Below are 18,904 nucleotides of genomic sequence, written 5' to 3' on the forward strand. Positions count from 1 at the left end.
GCATAGGTGGTGCCATGGATAGAACACTGGGCTTGAAATCAGGAAGAATGTGTTAAAATCGGCTTATTTTTTTATAGTTGCTTCAGACACTAGCTAGCTATGTGAGCCTGGTCTTAAATTAATCCTTTTCCTCAGTTTCTTCATCTGTAAAATAATCTGGAGCAGGAAATGGCAAACCATTCTGCTAGTTTTGCCTAGGAACCCCCAAAATGGGGTCATAAAAAGTCAGGCACAATTGAAATGACTCAATAACAAATGACAAAAATAAAGCCATGTAAACGTAGGCTATTTCAAGATGTCGTGGTCCCCCTGTTTGGAGGTCTTTAAGCAGACACTGGACAACTTCTTACTAGGTATGTTATAAAGAGGATTTCTTTCAGATAGCTGCTGAGGTCCCTTCCCATTTTTAGCTTCTATGACTCTGTGACATGTGTTATTGGTATAATATTAGTACGAGGTTTTATGAATGTATCATGGCTATGTATACTTTGTTGGTATGCATAATGATGTGTAACTTTAAGCATTTTTAAAAATACAAAATACTTTATACATTTAAATATATAAATACTTATAAGATGTTTTATTGATATATGCACATCACTATGTTCCTGCACATAACATATATTTGGTTACAATATATAATTCTATTACATGTGCCATGTGTCATGTATTCCATGGGACTTCTATTCTTGAGCTTCATATATATCATATTGTCACATATTGCAATTATATACCATTGATTATATTTATTGTATGAACCCTAGCTAGCTGCATACAATTCTACTATATTTTGCACAGAGGCAGCACAGTATAGTAAGTAGATAGAAAGCTGACTTTGGATCAAGAAAGGATCTCTACTTAAAAAAAAATGAAATCATCTTCAAGACTTATGTGGTCCAGGGAACTAAGGCACAACCTTCTGACCAGGCTACCAATTGTGGCACCTCAGAGGTGAGGAAGTTACGCCCAACTGAATCAATACTGTATCTTTGCTACACGGTTGTTAAGAAAACATTTTTATTAGATCTCACAAAGTCTTTAAGTATCCCATTTCATTCCAATCCTAAGTATGAACAACTGGATTGGCTTGAATCAGGCTTAACCCATTCCATTGTATAAATATACATTTCCTAGAGCAAAGCACTAGGCCACATTTCTCCTGATGTTTTTGTAGACAGATAGAGAGATGTGGGCTCAATTAGAGTAAAATTAGTGGGTTCAGACTTGGTTCAATGGCTGGACCCCAAAATAGTTATTGATAGTTATAGGTAACTTCGAAGGAGTTTTCCAGAGGAGTTCCCTAAGGATCTGTGTTCAGCTCTGTGTTATTTAATATTTTGGGTCAATGTCTTAGATAAAGACAGCTCTAAAATGCTTGTCACATTAGCAAAAAAACATTAAACTTGGAGTTTGCACAATGGATTACAGTCAGAATTCAAAATGATTTTGACAAGAGTATTGGCTAGTTGAATTTTGGGATGAGTTGAATACATGATATTTAATAGGGATGAATGTGTGATTTTTAACTTTGTGTTCAAGAAATTAGCTTTACAAATGCAACATGCTTTGTGTGAGTGTGTTTGTGAGAAATAGTGTAGAATGCTGACATTTCACATGTCATTGGAGAAGTCCATATGAGAGAATTCAAATTTTGGTACACAAAGGTATTGGAAGATTGTTACTATTCCACTCCACCAAGGCATACGTTACATTGACAAAATGGGACCTACAATATTTATTTTTGATTGTTAGTTTTGTGTTTTAGGGTTGTTCTGGAGCCAGCTCGCACCAGCTTTCTAGAACCAATTGCCAACAAGAGCATTTGCCCCATGGAAATCAGCAAATGCTATGTAACCAGAGTTTTATTTGTCAATTTCTAGATTTATGAAAATTATAGAGAAAATGTTAAAAATGTTAAAAGTGTGGCATGTACTTTTTTTGGAGAGCCATTTGTTTAACATTTATCAGCATGCCCTTGGGAGTATCCCATCTGGTGATGTCCAATGTAAAATCTATGGCACTTGCTCATCTGGAGCTTTCTATGTCAATAGAATCAAAGGACCAGTGCCTTACAAAAATGGTCATTGGCACATGATTAAGGTAGCACAACTAGGTATTTGTTAAGGGCTAGACATGGGGGTTAAGTGACTTGCCCAAGATCACACAGCTAAGGAAATATCTGAGGTCAAATTTGAACCCAGGATCTCCAGGTCTAGCTCTCAATCTATTGAGCCACCCAGCTGTCCCAACCAGACATTTGGAACCTCAGCCTTCTCTCAAGTCTTGCTATAAAATTGCATTGCCCAGTTGAAAATCCCTTAGATGGAAAACTATTTGTCATGAGGTAATACTGAACTGGGAGAGGGACAGGGTCATCACTCATGAGTTGGCTAAAAGGAAGGCTGCTTGGACACAGATACCAAAAAATTTCTGTCTGCCTGATGGCCATGTTATAAAGTTAACTAGGAATTGAATATCTTTGGCTCAGTGATGTAATAAACCACAAAAAAGGAATGAGCAGAAAAAAAATTAATAGGAGGAGGGAAGAGGAGGAAGTGAAGAAGGAGAAAAATGTGGAAGGTAGAGATAAAAGTAGATTAGAAGGGATAAAAATAAAAGGTGTGATTTTCCAACAGGAAAAGGATCACTATAAGGAAAAAAATAGATTTTTCAGACCACATCTTATGAATAATATTTCCTTGAACCATTCAAGGTTTATAGGAAGAACTTTGTGACCTCACTGACCTCACTTTCCAAATAAATCTACTCACCAGAGGGTGTCAATTTAGAAAATAGTACCCAAAGCATATTACTGGAGAACCAATAGATGTGTGTACATTGGAGTGCTTCCATTAAATCGCATACCTAAATTGGAAATCTGTGTCCCAGAGTCACCAGCTTGTAGCTTCTCAGGGCCTTCAAATGCTTTCCCAAAGACTTGTACTTCACACATAGTTAAGAGCTTTCCTCTGCCAGGGATGGTGATAGTCACATATCGTCCCTTCATTGACCCACAGGAGAAAGACTCAGTTTTTCCAGGCCTCATGGCAGGAACCATAGCACACCTAAATAGAAACCATATTTTTATTTTTGAAGACATTGCAGTGAGAGAAAGCAGAGTATATAGGACATCATTAGAAGAGGATCACTCATTTTAATAGGATTTCTTTAGCCAATCTTTCTGTTCTTTTTATCCCTAGGAAATACTAAAAAGGGTGATCTGAATTGATTTTTAATAAGATCAGTCATTGAAGAGTGATATAACGAACAGCCTGTACTCCTCCCTGACTATGGCTCTAGAATCCTTCCTATTCGATAACTTGCACAAGAATAGTGATCTTTGATGCTCCCTTCTTTTTTCCATCCTTCATAGATTTCATTTTAATATGACATGTCAGGCACTGTGCCTATGATCCTATGACCTCAGTAGCTATTCTTTTTATAATGTGAGAAATGATTTTAACCCCTATTATTTCCTATTTCTAATTAGAATTATTCAGACCAGTGTGACCAATATGTATTGCTTTAGGTAGGTTAAAATATTTTTTCTTATATCAGACTTTTTAGGCTATGAGGAATAGGTTTAAGACTGCACACTAAGAGTCATGACTACACTTGCTTAACTACAAAATGTCCTAATTAGAGAACTTCCACCTATGTGGCCTGACGAGTAAGTGCCAACTTGGGGAAGGGGATCTCTGGACCTCCAGACCTTTTCCTCTGACATTATCTTCTTACTCAATCTAGGGATATAAGCACTCCATTTCCAATGTTATGACCCCTTAGTCAGTGATGGGTGTACATCCTGTCCATCCAAATGACCGTTTTATTGCTCCTTTTGTGACCACTCACAGAAAGTCCCCTACTTAATTTTCTAATGGAGAGATGCTGTATACTTTCATATTATTTCATGACTCATTTCTTCTCTCTACTCGCATGGCCATCACACTCATTCAGGCTTATTATTACTTCCTGCCTAGATTATCGAAATAGCTTCCTTGTCTGAATGCAGACTGAAGTATATTGTTTTTCATTTTATTTTCTTCATGGTTTTAAAAGGATACATATATATGTATATATGTATGATTATTCCTCTAATAACATGACCAATATGGAAATGCATTTTGCATGATCACACATGTACAGCCTAGGTTAAGTTGCTTGCCTTCTCAGGGAAGGGGGAGAGGAGGAAGAGAAGGAGACGATTTGGAACTCAAAATTTTGGAAAATGAATGTTGAAAATTGCTTAAGCATTTAATTGGAAAAATTAAATATTAAACAACAACAAAAAAGAAATAGCCCCCTAATCGATCCCCCTGCCCCAGGTATCTTTCTTCTTCAATCTGTTCTCCACTTAGTTATCAAAGAGATAAGCCTATGGGACAGGATAGACCACATCACTCTTTTACTCAGTACACTGCAGTGGATCCATAATACTAGTAGGATAAAGTATAAACCCTTATGAAGCCCTATCTGACAACCTATCTCAGCTTACCTTTCTAGCTTTATTATGTTATTTCTCTTTTTGTATCTATCTCATATCTCTGTACTTTTGTCCTGCTCCTCCCCATTCCTAGAATTGATGTTTTCATCATAGAATCATTAACTATTTTCCATATATTTTGTATAAAGATATATATATATATCTCACCTCTTCTGGCTAGACTGTAAGCACCTTAAGGTCAGGGGCTGTTTCACTTTTGCCTCTCAGCACCTAGGATAGTGTTTGGCACATAGTTGGTACTTAATATAGTCTTATTGGTTGATGATCTATGACTGATAATTCACCTAGATTTTGGCAAAGGTTTTTCATAAAGCATTTTATGGTATTCCAATGGAAAAGATGGAAAGATGTGGACTAGATGAAAGTATAATTCAGTGGATTCAAAGCTGTTTGAATGACTGGATCTGAAGTATAGCCATGAAAGGAAACCCAGATAGACATCGTGGCAATGCATACCCTTGACATCTAGAAATTTTTGTTTGCTTTTTCTATAATCCCAGGCTAAAACTCAGTCAATAAGAGTTCTGTGGTTACCATGGTGGGCTTGTGGGTCTGTCATCCATAATCTTAGGTAATGACTCAGCTGACTAGAACTTTCTCTTATCTCCAATCAAGGTTGGGGACTGGATAAAAAAGAACTATTGCATTAAGTTTTCCTCATCTCAAAAATCAGAATCAATCAAGTGACACACAGATCACTCTACAGAGTTCAAAAGATAAATCTTTTATCAATTCTTCCCCCAGCATCCCTCAATAACTTTACCCTCTAATAAAAAAATGACTTCAAAAATCCCAAAGGATTCTTAACAGGTTAGAACATAAGACTAAGTCATATATGATTAATTTTTTTAAACCCTTGCCTTCTGTCTTAGAATCAATACTGTGTATTGATTCCAAGGCAGAAGAGCAGTAAGGTCTAGGTAATGGGGGTTAAGTGACTTGCCCAGGGCAACATAGCTAGGAAGAGTCTGCAGTCACTTTGAACCCAAGACCTCCCTTCTCTAGTACTTGCTCTCTACTCACTGAGCCACCTAGCAGCCCCTGTGAGTAATTTTAATAGGAATAAATGTTTTGAACTTATGTTCAAACAATTGACTAAGTAAAAGGTAGGGGTTGCAGTGCTAAATAGCTCATCTGAAAAAGATCTAGGCATTTCATTGGACTGCAAGTTCCATATGTCAACAATGTAATATTATAGTCAAGAGAGTTTTTGTGATTTGTGACTACTTTAAGGAAGGCATAGTGTCTATAATTTGGGAGTATATAGTAGGTACTCTGTGCTCTTTCCTAGTCAGTTGTCATAGGAATATTGTTTTCAGTTTGGGGCACCAAATTTTAGCAAGGGCATTTACAATCTGAAGAATATCCAGGAAGCAACTAGGAGGCTGAAGGGCCTTGACTTCATATCACCTGTATGACTGATTGAAGAAACCGAGGATGTTTATTTGGCCTATAGATATAGGTGAGAGTGGGGTATGTTAAGTGTTTTCAAGAGTTTAAAGAACAGCTTCATGGAAAAGATTTCCTGACCATTAAAGTTATCTCAAAATGGGATAAGCTGCTTGGAGGGGTAGCGGATTCCATGATGGTCTTCAAACAATTAGATGAGCATTTGTTGGCTGTGTTGGAGAGGGGATTCATGTTCAGGAATGAGCAAGATTAGACTATTCTACCAAAGTAGGTTTAATTGGGTTGCTTCCTTGCTCAGGAAGCTCCAGTAGCTTCTTGGTAAAATGCACACTCCTCTGTTTGGCCTTTAAAGCTATTAACCATCTAGCTCCAATCTACCTTTCCAGACTTACTGTGTTATTCCCCTTCACACACTTAAAGTTTAGCCAAATCAGCCTTTACTTATTCTTCTTATGGGACACTTCATTTCCTATTGCCTGCCTTTGTAAAGCTGTTCTCTATGCCTGAAATTCACTTCTTCCTCCCTTCTGCCTTTGTATAATAATTCCTAGCTTTCTTGAAGGTTCAGTTTAAGTCAACTTCCTATACAGAAGGTTCTGTTTTCTGATCACCTAGTTACTAGTTCCTTTCTTAGAAACCATGTATTATTTGCTTAAAAAAAAAAAAAAACCTTTGAGGGCACCTGGTGGCTCAGTGGATTGAGAGCCAGGCCTAGAGATGGGAGGTCCTAGGTTCAAATCTGGCCTCAGCCACTTCCTAGTTGTGTGACCCTGGGCAAGTCACTTGACCCCACCCTTGCCTAGCCCTTACCACTGTACTAGAGGGGAATCAGGAATCAAAGTTTTGACAGGTAATTGAGAGAGAGGGAACAGATAAAGAGGAACACCACTTCTCCCTCCCCCCAGGCAGAGCTGTCTGGAAAATGGAGTTAGATCTGACCAGAGCTGAAGGGTAAGAGAAAACCACTTTAGTCTCTTTCTTCTTTAGTTGTATATATGATCCCCCTTTAGTACATTTAATATGTCTGAGTTCTCAGAAAGTTGAAAATGTCTATTTATTAGACAAGGGGTTGGGTATAATAAGTTAGGAAAGAGGAAACAGAAAGTCCCTGAACTATCTTCCTCCTATAGCTTTCTTCAGGGGTTTGAGGCTCAAGTCTAGGGACTAAGTCCCAGATGATCTTAATATCTTTGTAGGTTCAAGATGATGGTATTTCTTGGCACAGAGATATAGCTTTGAAGGAGTCTTCTGAAGGATAGGCTATTGTCTTCCCCAAAGGGAAAAAACTCTCTTTCTAATCACTATGAGACAGATGGTTAGTCTGAATCTTTTCTGTTGAAATGAAGGATTGGTAGCTAGATGTGGTCAGTGGAAATTGCTCCTTCTTCTCAGTTCAAAAGGGAAAAAGCTGAATCATCAACTACTCCTCTCCTTTTCTTAGCTGGAAATTCCATTCCCATCCTCAATTGGCAGCCAGAGTTCTATCTCCTTTTCTCATGAGGCAACATTGCAAATCCAGTCCTTGCCTTTACTTCAGCATTTCTTTCTTCCAAACCACTTTTCTGCCTTGGAACCAATAGTGGTTCCAAGACAGAAGGTAAGAGTTAAAAAAAAAACCCAAACCTTTACCTTCCAACTTAGAATCAATGCTTTGTATTGGTTCTAAGGCAGAAGAGCAGTAAGGGCTAGGTAATGGGGTTTAAGTGACTTGCCCAAGGTGACATAGCTAGAAAGGGTCTGCAGTCACTTTGAACTCCAAGACCTCCCTTCTTTAGGTCTGACTCTCTACTTACTGATCCACCTAATTGCCTCCAACAATACAGTTTTATATTTTAGTTATTGGCATATTTGTCAGATAAATTATCGAATCAGAGGTCTAGGGCTAGACAGAGTCTCAGAAGCTGGTTGGTATAATCACCTCATTCCATAAATGAAGAAACTGAGGCTGAGGTTAAGTTAAGTTACTTGCTTTCCTTGTTTAGAATATTGTAAGCTTTTGTAGTCATGGAAGGGACAATGTTGGATTTTACTACTAGATGTGCCCCTCAGCCCAGGATAATGCTTTATACTTAAATATTTGTTGAATGAATGAACATATTCAAGTAGAGAGGATGGAGGGAAGGGGAACATATTCTGAGGCAATCATAAATTTCATATCAATGGCATCATATTTACATTAAGTTTTATTGTCTTGGATTCATGAAATGTGGAGAATTCAGCACTTGAGAGAAAAGGGTTAGATACTTGATTTATATAGCTAGTCAATTCAGTTCTCCATTCCAGTTATCGCATTACAATGTCAGGCTTCCTGGGAATTAAAAGTGCTAAGTAAATAATTTACCTGGGATTCATCCTGCCATTCATATATTGGGAGTCTCCAATCAGGATCATGGCTCCATTCATGAGGTCAGAGCAACAATCTCTTCGGCTTGTAATTGATACAGAATCTACAGTATATGGTGAACCTAGATCTACCATCCACCAGGGATCATTCTCTGGGTAAGTTTGAATACAAGAACCTTTGTTAAAGTCACTAAGTAAAGATCCATCTACAGCTCTTTCAGGAGATCCTAAAGCACTGTAGACACTGGACTGGAAGGCTGGTTTCCCCCTTGATACCACTGGAACTAAAAGAGAAAAATAGAATGGCATTGGTGATTATCAATTAGCTGTGAGTTAGAAAGAAGTGCAGATTCTTTCTAGCAGAACTAAGATTTTACATTCTTCACACAAGGGGGAAATTATTAGGAAATAGCTCTTCAAAATGTTTGTATGTGATCCCAGTTAATAGCTGTCTTACTTGTCTATTGGAATTCAGGTTGGAAAGTGATAAGGATCTCTATCCCTTCTCCACTGCCACTATTACCATCTCTTCCTTTGAGGTCCCAGCTGCTCAGTTACTGTGTCTTTTCTACAGCATTCCCTGATTCCCTAGATGCAAATTATCTTTCATTTATTGAATGTCTTAGATTAAATCAAATTTCCACATAAGTTTTCTAAAGTTATATGATCCAAATCATCTCCCTTCTTTCTTCCCTCCCAGAGCTTGTAAGCAATTCAATCTGGGTTATACATGTATTATCTCACAAATTTGTTCTATAATTTTGATATAGGCGACTCAGTCTTCAAGAATGATTGATCACATTCTGAATTTCCTGCAGCGTTGGAATATTAAGTGCTCTGAAAGATCAAAATGAGTTAACTTTATATTTTGAGATGAGAGAGAATATCTGGTAGAATGCACAAGAGGGAAAGACAATTTTTATGGCTACTTTTAAGCTTCTTCCTTTGTATCTGAAATTCTTAACCTTTTTAAATTTCATAGTGCCTTTTGACAGGCTGGAGAACTATGGATATCTTCTTAGGATAGTGTTTTTAAATACATAAAATAAAATGTATATGATTGCAAAGGAAAGCAATTACACTGAAAGTTATCAAAATGTTACAAAAATAACTTCTCAGACTCCAAGTTAAGAATGCTGGCTTTATAGCAATCATATTTTCAACTATGAATGTTTTACAGAGAGAATTATAATGTTACTTGAATTCTTCTTGTTAAGAAAATATACTTACCAGCTGAATCCATGGCATTATCAGTCCCAGGTGATGAAGGGAGAGATTTAGGACTGATAGGCAGGTTATCAAGGGGGGGAAATTTTGATGCCTTTCCAAAGACTCGTACTTCACATAGAGATATCATTTTTTCTTTTCCTGGGTTGAGAACACTCACATATCTTCCATGAATCAGTCCACATCTGAAAGTCTCTGTTTTTTCACGATCCAGGAAACCAATGACTGCACATCTGAAGGCAAATTATATATATTTTTTGGTAAGGATGCTCATGAAAACAGTTTACATAGAGTCAGGTCAAAGATGATTAGCTTCTGGTCCCACTTATTTTAGTATGGTTTCTCAAGCCAACATTCAAAATTATTTACTTGCAGTAATAAAAAGCATTCCAGTGCCTAGCTTCCACAATGATGGAAACTGGAAACCATTGAAGTAAAGACCTCAAGAGAGAAGCATTATGGGAGACAGAAGAAGCTTTTGTCTCCATTGCAACCTCCTGCTTGACTAAAGTATGACCTGTGAACTTCAGAAGGTGGAAGGATTGGGACTTCTCACTAGTATCCTAAGCTGTCCTTGCCACACTTGGTGGTGGTGTCAGCATTGGGAGCCGAGAAAATATTAGAAACACTGAGGAAAGGCAGCTTCAGAACTCTACAAGGAACTCATCAGAAAGCTACATTATGCCTATGGGGAACTTCATGGGCACCCATGAAGGAGAGAAAAGAGCTTCCAGGAACCCAGTTCTGGGAATTATCCCTTTGCTACACATACTTTCCATACTTTCTCAGCTTGAATCAACTTTCCCTTGGGCTCTACATGTATTTGTGGCAGTGTGCCTTCAAGTTTTTGCTATATTTCTGTAGTAAATACTTATTCTTTTAAAAACCAAGTCTGACTAGCTAATTGATATCAGTTAATATTCAATGGAAGAACATACCAGTTATTGTTTTTGATGCACTAGGGTGATGCCTAGAATCTGGAAGATAATTATAGCCAGATAAAGGGACCTAGCTGCACAGTACTGATGGGAATTGGGAGAGAGAGCAAGAGAGATAAGCAAGAACCTATGTTATATAAATATAATTCTAAAAAGCTTTTTACAAAAATTAGAGAAAATTTAATCAATTATAAAGACTTTTAAAAAAAGTTACTTGTAGTCCACCAACATAATAAAACCTACAATACTACATAAATTTGCAGGTTTAATGCTAAACTCATCAAATCATGAAGATGATTCTTTAAGGAAAGAAGAAAAATAGAATTCATTCAAAAGAGGAAAAAGTCTGCAAACTCATAAGTAATAAATAAACACAAATATAAACAAAAGAATCTTGGCATTTAGACTTCAAAAATCATTAGAACAATTTGAAAGTCTAAAAAATTAAAAGGAATAGATCAGCAGAATGAATAAGTTAAATAAGAAACTAAAAATTGAAAATAATATTCCAGAATTGAATAAAACCAAAGACATAAATTATTAGGTGAAGGACTCCCTATTTTGTAAGAACTGTTAGGAAAATTGGAAAGCAATTTTGTCGAAGTGAGATTTAGATACACAGTTTATATCATGCATCATGGTAAGGGCTGAATGGATACTGCATCTGCATATAAAAGGTTATACCATAAAAAATTAAAGGAGAATAAGGGAGGATATTTTTATAATGATAGTTAAGGAAAAATTATTAAGAATTTAATAATTCAAATGAGATAAAAATAAATAATTATGCTTACATAGAACTAAAGAGATTTTTGCATAGATAAAATCTTTATCAATAATGTGATCATGGTCATAGATAAAATTCTTATCAAATTGGCTAATGGCATGTAGAAGACATGATTACCATGTATGCAAAATATGGTTATATAACAAATGTGGTTATATAACAATGTTGAAGTGATCTATATAGATCAAAGAATAAGACAAAACTAAGAAAATGAAATTTAATAGATGTATGTTTAAAATCCTACATTTTGGACTGCCCTATCCTCTTTTAACTGACTCTATCTATTAACAGGCAGTTTTCAAATGAAGAAATTAAAGCTATCTACAGTCATATGAAAATGCTTCAAATCATTACTGAATCAAGTAACAACTCTTAGGCACCATATAGACCTAGCAAATTGGCTACTATGAGAGAAAAAGAAAATTATAAATGTTGGAGGGGATTGGGATGTGTAGTAAAGGATTTTGACAGGGTAAGCTGAGAGCAAGAGATCCTGCAAACCAACATTCCACACAGAACTCTCAGGAGCACTGAGTACAGTTGGTGAACTCCTCTGGAAGAGGAGCTTTGTACTGATGTTACTGAGCCAGCACAGGTGTTGGAAACATTTCAGCAACCAAATGGTAGAGAACCATATGTGTCAGTAACTATTGGAGACCAGATTTGTGATCTTCTGATTGATACTGGAGTCAGTAAATCAGTTTTGCAAAGTTTTCCTATGAATTGTAGAACTGTTGGTACAATGGAAGTAATAGATGCTACTGGTAAACCTCAGAGAGTAGCAAAATTACAACCAAAAATGATTACTTTAGGTCCATTATTTGTGGAGCATGCATTTCTGTGTATGCCAGACTGTCCAATGAATCTTTTAGGTAGATATTTATTATGTAAACTAAGGGCAATGATCCAATGTACTGATACTGGTGATATCTCATTACATCTATCAGAAGAATCTCTGAAAGCTTTTCCATTGATGTTCTTAGATTCAGTCAGTACAGATGGTGACTTAGATTCAATCTATCCAATACCTGAGGATATACCTGAAGGTCTTTGGTCAAAGTATCCCACAGAATAGGAAGATCAGAATGGCAAAGTTGTATATCATTTTATACAGGATTTAAGAGCAATCAATGACTATGTAATCAAGACTCATCCTGTCCAGCTGCTATAATTTCTTCCATTCCAAATCAGTCAAGATATTTCACTGTGGTCGATTTATACTCAGATTTTTTCTCAATTCCAATTCTGCTACTGCAGTGTTAGTCCAGAAGTTAGCAGATTTAGTTTTGGGATGTCCATTGACTGTATATTGTTCACATCAAAAAGAAGAACTAATGAGGAAATTTCATACTCAAGCTTATTCACATCAACGAATTTCTAAGTATGAAATTATTCTCCTGGGTAGTAAGAACATCCAGTTGAGGAGGTATAGTGCATTAAATCCAGCTATGCTTCTTCCTGATTTGCCAAAAAATGGTGAACCATTACATGAGTGTGTTAAAGTATTAGATCTAGTGGATAAGCCTAGGGTGGATTTGAAAGACACTCCTATTGAAAAATGCAGACTTGGCATTATTCACAGATGATTCTTCATATTTGTGTGATGGAATTTGATGTACTGGTGCTGAAGTGGTCATAGAATTTGAGACACTGTGGCATGGCTCATTACTTAGCAAACTTAGTGCTCAAGGAGCAGAGCTGGTGGCATTGGAGTAAGCATGTCTTCTAGCTAATGGTAAAAGTGCTAATATTTTTACAGACTCTCGTTATGCATTTTCAGTATGTCATGCAACAGGGAAGAGATGGAAACAATGAGGTTTTATTACTGCATAGGGAAAACCAATTGCACATGCAGAAATAATAACTGAGTTGTTGGATGCTATCCAAAAACCTAAACAGCTAGCAGTGATCCATTGTAGAAGTCATACTTGTGGCAGAGATTCAGTTCTCTAAAGGAAATCATAGAGCTGATATAACTGCTAAGTTTGCAGCCAGGAATGCTCCAGTGTATATAATGAATTTGTCAACTATTGAGTCTGGTTATTTTGAAAGAGCTTATGTAGATTCAGAAATTCTTGGAGCAAGAAAAGAACAGGGAATATGGATTGCAGATGCTGGAAAACTGCTATAACCAAAAGATTTATATACCTATTTGTGTCAAGCCATTCACACAAAGGGTCATTTTGGTACTCAAGCTGTAGTAGACTACGTAAAAAAGCAATGAGTAGCACTGGGAGTAAGTACTATTGCAAATAAGAGCTGTACAAGTTGTTTTGTTTGCGAAAAATTCAATCAAGATACATTCAGAAAGGTTTGGGTGGTAGACCTTTGACATATTGTCCATTTGAGAGGTTGCAAATTGATTACATCAGCATGCCAAAAGCTGGAAGATACAAGTTTTGTCTTGTAATTGTTGATAGATTAACAAAATGACCTGAAGCTTTTCAATATAATACTAATATAGCTAGCTTTGTGGTGAAAGTGTTATTTAAGGAAATTGTTCCTTGGTTTGGTGTACCAATTATCATAGATTCTGATAAAGGATCTCATTTCACACAAGATATCCTGAAAAGAGTCTATGAGAATCTAGGAATAACACCTAAATATCATGTTCCTTATCATCCACAAAGTTCAGATCAAATGGAGTGGGTGAATAAGGAACTCAAGACTATGGTGGGGAAAATTTGTGCTGAAATTCATCTAAAAATGGCCAGATATTTTTCTCATAGTTTTGTTTTGCCTACATACAAGACCAAGTGCAGATTTACATATATCATCTTATAAAATGCTCGTTGGACATACTCCATTGAAGGCAAAAACTTGTAAGACAGTTTATAGATTTCTCTTAGGAGGAAATTGTCAACTTGCTTCATATTTATGTGCATTACAACAATGGCTTAGAGAACTGCATATGGGAGTATTGATCCAATCTGGCCCATTGGACTATACTCTTCATAATTTTCAACCAGGTGATATGATGTATGTGAAAAATTTTGCAAAAACATCAGCAACTCAAGAGAGCTGGGTAGGTCCTTATACAATTGTGTTAGTTTCACTACCTCCAGTGAAAGTATTAGGAAGAGATTCGTGGTATCATTTCTCACATATTAAATTAGCTCATGGAATTGATAATGAAAGTGTACAAATTGTAGAAGAAGAAAATGAAGAAGAATTCATGGAAAGCTGTGATTCATCAGTCAAATAGAGTCTTCAGTCAGAGCCTTCAGTAAGGAGAGGACCATTCTAGTGGAAGAGGATGTTCAGATGGAAGAGGACAATGCAGTTAAAGAGGAGGATTCAGAAAAGTGATGGACATTGTAAAAAAAAGACTGAAAGACTTATAAATAGTAAGCAGATAAAGACTTTGAAGGGAATTTTCAATGAAGAGGATCAAGAGATTGATGGACTAATAGTTTTAAGGAATTTTGGGAATTTAATATAATACAACATAACATATTCACAAGCATTCGTTACTATATTTTACTATCATGAATTTGGAGAGGAAGAATTCTTTAAACAAGATGAGAAGAGGAAAAATCTGAAGCTGTGGTAAGTATATTGCATGCAACAGTAACACAACAATAACACAACAGTAACACTGACATAACACTAACAAAATAACATAACAGCATGAATAACAACCTAACAAACACATATACACAAAAACATAAAAATGGTTAGATTACATTGATTCACTAGTTGAATGAGTGAAACAATGTTTAGCTAGATATTAATAATATATTATAATATATAATTTTATATATATATACATATATATATATATATAGTTAGTTAGTTAGTTAGTTAGTTAGTTAGTTGGTTTTGAACCCTTCTTTTAACTTTGTAAAGTGCTCTACAAATATTATCCCATTTTATTTTCAAGAGATAAAGCTTAGCATCATACCTGGCATTCAAAGTTCCTCCACCATCAGGAGAGTCCCCTACCAGGATCAGTGCTCCACGTAATTCTTCAGTACAACAGTCTTTTCGGGGAGTGATTGCCACAGATTTCACAGTTTGTGTACAACCCAAATCTACCATCCACCAAGGATTAACCTCTCTTTGTGTTTGAATACAAGTGCCTTTTTCAAAATCAGCTAGCAGTGATCCATCTACAGCTCTTTCAGGAGACCCCAAGGGATTGGAGATGCTGGACTGGAAGGCAGGTTTTCCCTTTGATAGCACTGGACCTGAAATGATGGGATATGTAAGGGAAAAGTCCATTAGCTATCAGCTTCACAGTACAAACGCTTTTCCTAGCATGAAGAAGTGCTCCCTATACCCAAGGATAAATAAAAAGTCCTACTATCTTAAGGAAGTGATCTAGAATGCTTAGTTATCATCATTTGACATTGCTAATAGATGTCATTCTCACTTTTATGAGTTCACAATATAATCCCATAACATGTGCTACAATAGTATACCTTTCTCTTCTAAGCAAGAATGTATAAAGGAAAAATCAAGTGTGCATGATGTTTAACATAGCATTCCCATTTAATTCTAAGGCAGAAGAGTGGTAAGGGCTAGACAATTGAAACTAAGTTCTCCCAACTCCAGGTCTGGTGCTCTATCCATTGTGCTACCTACTTGCCCTTTAACCATTTTTTTTAACCATTCATTTACTAAAAAGGACCTGGATTTAGAAACTTCAAGGGAAAAACGAGCCAATTAATTCCAGCCAATTTTACATGAAACATTCAAAGTGAAATTTCTATGAATTAAAAAATATTGAGAATATATTTAGAGATGTTTAAAATATTTGGTTATTAAAAACATAAAAGATTCCATTTGAAAACAGGACTCATTAAATATTTTATGGTTCTTATGATTGTTCTTAGGATATTAAAACTCCTTGCATTACTTTTTACAATGTGTAGAGATCTTTCTAAAAGGTGACTTGCAATACAAGATGCATTCACGTTTTGTAAGCTGGACGTGAAGCTGAGAGGAATAGGAAAAGAGATTAGAGGAATAAGGTGGAAACAAAAGAATAAAAAATGGAAAGGAACCTGAGTGAGAATTGGAAATATTTTAAAAAGGAAGAAAGTTTGAGGGAATAACATTTGAAAAGAATACACATTTGAGGAATTGTGCTTCCTCAGTAATATTTGATTTGAGGAAAGAAAGTCACAAAAATGCCACTGGTACATTGTGCCTGTGTATATATATATATACACTTACCGAAGTTGTTCTCCATGAGGTCAAAATTATATAAAGAATAAGAAGAATCATGACTGCTTAACTCTAGTTCATCAGGGAACACCTTGTCTGAATTCCAGATCTTTCCAAAGACTTTCACATCACAGAATGATAAAACCTTTTCTCTCCCTGGATGTATGATTGTAACATATCTTCCTTTCATTCCTTCACAGCTGACAACATGTTTTATCCCTAGATCCAAGAAGGGAATGCTTGCACATCTGGAAAGAAACAATATTGTTATGTGTGAGAGGATTGTGGTGATAGGGTATGGGCTGCTCAGGAGGAAAACTAAAGATGATTTGTTTGTCCCTTTTATGTTATCATGACTCAATAGCCAAAAGTTCAGCTCTATTTATATCCTAACAATTAAAAAAATTCCTGCCAACATGGGTTTTTTTTTTACTCAAATATTCTGGTCTTAAGGTCCCAGTTTTGAAAGAAAAAAGTTTTAACTTTATGTTCCTTAACATATCTAAGGGAGGAGGAACAGAGAGCAGATGAAAAGGGAGCATAGACTATGGCTACTCAAAAGTGACCATGATGAAGAATTGACTTAATTGGCCTAAAATGTGAATTTCTGCTGTTTGCCAATTTACCTTTCCAAATACCATTTTTGAAAAGTGATTCATCAGTCCGTTTGCCAACCCACCAGCATTTAAATGACACAGTTTCAGTCAATACCTAGCATTGAACTTTCCGCCCTGATAAGGTGAGTCTCCCACCAAAATCATGGTTCCTTTGATTTGTTCCTGACAGCAATCTTTTCGATTGGTGATTGACACAGATCCTATAGTTTGTGTTGAACCCAAATCAACCATCCACCAAGGGTCAGTCTCTTGTAGTGTTTGAACACAGTGGCCACTTTGAATAGAACCATCCATAGGTTTCTCAGGAAACTGAGAAGGAATGAAGACACTGGACTGAGAGGTTGGTCTTTGTTTTGACAATTCTGGACCTGAAATAATCAGAAAAATAGGGTAAGATATGAGAGACCTGGTGACAAGAGTAGCTTGAGAGAAATTTATGTATCATGAAACTTGGTATAATGGAAAGATTAATGGCTTCAGATACTGAGACCAGAATTATTTAGGATTAGGTTTGCCCCCAGGTGAAGGTTTCCCGAAGAAGAGGGGAGTTTAGATTTTAGATTTAGTTTAGAATTAGGTTTGTTTATATTTCCTCCCTTTCCTCCTATGTAAGGGGTTTTCCAAGGAGAGGGGAATTTAGAATTTTGGTTAAGTTTTGGATTAAGTTTTCCCCAGGTGAAGAGTCCCTCAAGGAAAGGATAATTTAGGATTAAGTTTAAATTTAAGTGCCCCCTGTAATCCCCCCACCCCCTGCCCTGGGTCCCCACCTCAACGAGAAGGTAGTTTAAGGTTAAATTTAGGATTAAGTTAAGATAAATTAAGGATTAGGTTTCCCCAAGGAAGGAATTTGGGTTTCAATGTTAGTAAAATATCTTTGGGTTCCCCTTTGAATAGACTTTTTGGTTGTAGACCAGTGAATGCTCCTGATAGTCATAACAATGATTAAATACCACACTTATGAGTTATGTGACATCTGGCATAAATCTATAAGGGAGTTAAGTGGTAATTTGTTCTTCTTTCCCCTCCCCCCAATTTGACTTTTTTCATTATTTCAAATTGAAAAAAAATTAAGGCTAGCTATTGAAAAGTCTTATTCTGATCAGATAAACTTTTGGTTTTGTTAGGCAGTTTTGAGATACTTTCTTCCTACCTCTCCCTGAAGGGATTTCTTCTTTATATTATGTCCTTACTCTTCTGTAGCCTCCTATAAAGTGGTATTTTGACTTTGCTTTTCAAGAAAAATCTTTGTTTTGTGCCATTTTTAGTGTTGTTTGAAGATTCTTCTACTTTGTTTTTTTCAGTTTTAATTTTTATTTTTTAAAGGTACGTGTAGAAACAATTTTTAATGATTATTAATCTGAAGTTTTGCTATCCAGATTCTCTCCCTCCTTCTTCTGATCTATCTCCTTGAGAAAGATAGTCTGACACAGGTTATTCCAATGCTGTAGTGTGATACATATTTCCATATTACTCATGCTGTGAAAGAAGACACATATCACACAAAGCAGAAACAACTCATCAAGGAAATAAAGTGAGAAATGGTATCCTTTGATCTGCATTCAGACCCTGACTTCCTTCATGAGTTCCTTGGGGTTATTTTAAAAAATTTGCATTGCTGATAATAGTTTAATCTTTCACAGCTGATCATTGTACCATATTTCTGTTACTGTACACATTGTCCCCCTTGTTCTGCTCACTTTATTTTGTTTCAGTTCATCAAAGTCTTTCCAGGTTTCTCTGAACTTATCCCGTTGGTAATTTCTTATGACACAATAGTATTCTATTACAACCATATACCACAACTTGTTTAGCCATTCCCCAATTGATGGACATCTCGGTTTTCCAATTCTTTACCATTACAAAAAGAGTTGCCATTAATATTTTTTGTATATATATACAACCTTTT

General features: G+C 36.1%; 1 protein-coding gene across 4 annotated transcripts in view; it reads right to left on the reverse strand.

The window, feature by feature from the left end:
* Nucleotides 1-18,904, reverse strand: part of LOC103103854 (uncharacterized) — a 115,631-nt gene that overhangs the window by 45,207 nt on the left and 51,520 nt on the right. For all 4 annotated transcript variants that reach the window (XM_056799286.1, XM_056799285.1, XM_056799287.1 and 1 more), the window contains 6 exons: nucleotides 17,093-17,366; nucleotides 16,391-16,629; nucleotides 15,114-15,399; nucleotides 9,488-9,717; nucleotides 8,256-8,541; nucleotides 2,866-3,065 (listed from right to left, as the gene is read on the reverse strand). In XM_056799286.1, coding sequence (XP_056655264.1) covers nucleotides 2,866-3,065; nucleotides 8,256-8,541; nucleotides 9,488-9,717; nucleotides 15,114-15,399; nucleotides 16,391-16,629; nucleotides 17,093-17,366 — 1,515 coding nt within the window. The remainder of the gene's footprint in view (nucleotides 1-2,865; nucleotides 3,066-8,255; nucleotides 8,542-9,487; nucleotides 9,718-15,113; nucleotides 15,400-16,390; nucleotides 16,630-17,092; nucleotides 17,367-18,904) is intronic.

This window comes from Monodelphis domestica, chromosome 5 (genome assembly GCF_027887165.1).
Source record: "Monodelphis domestica isolate mMonDom1 chromosome 5, mMonDom1.pri, whole genome shotgun sequence".
NCBI lineage: Eukaryota > Metazoa > Chordata > Mammalia > Didelphimorphia > Didelphidae > Monodelphis > Monodelphis domestica.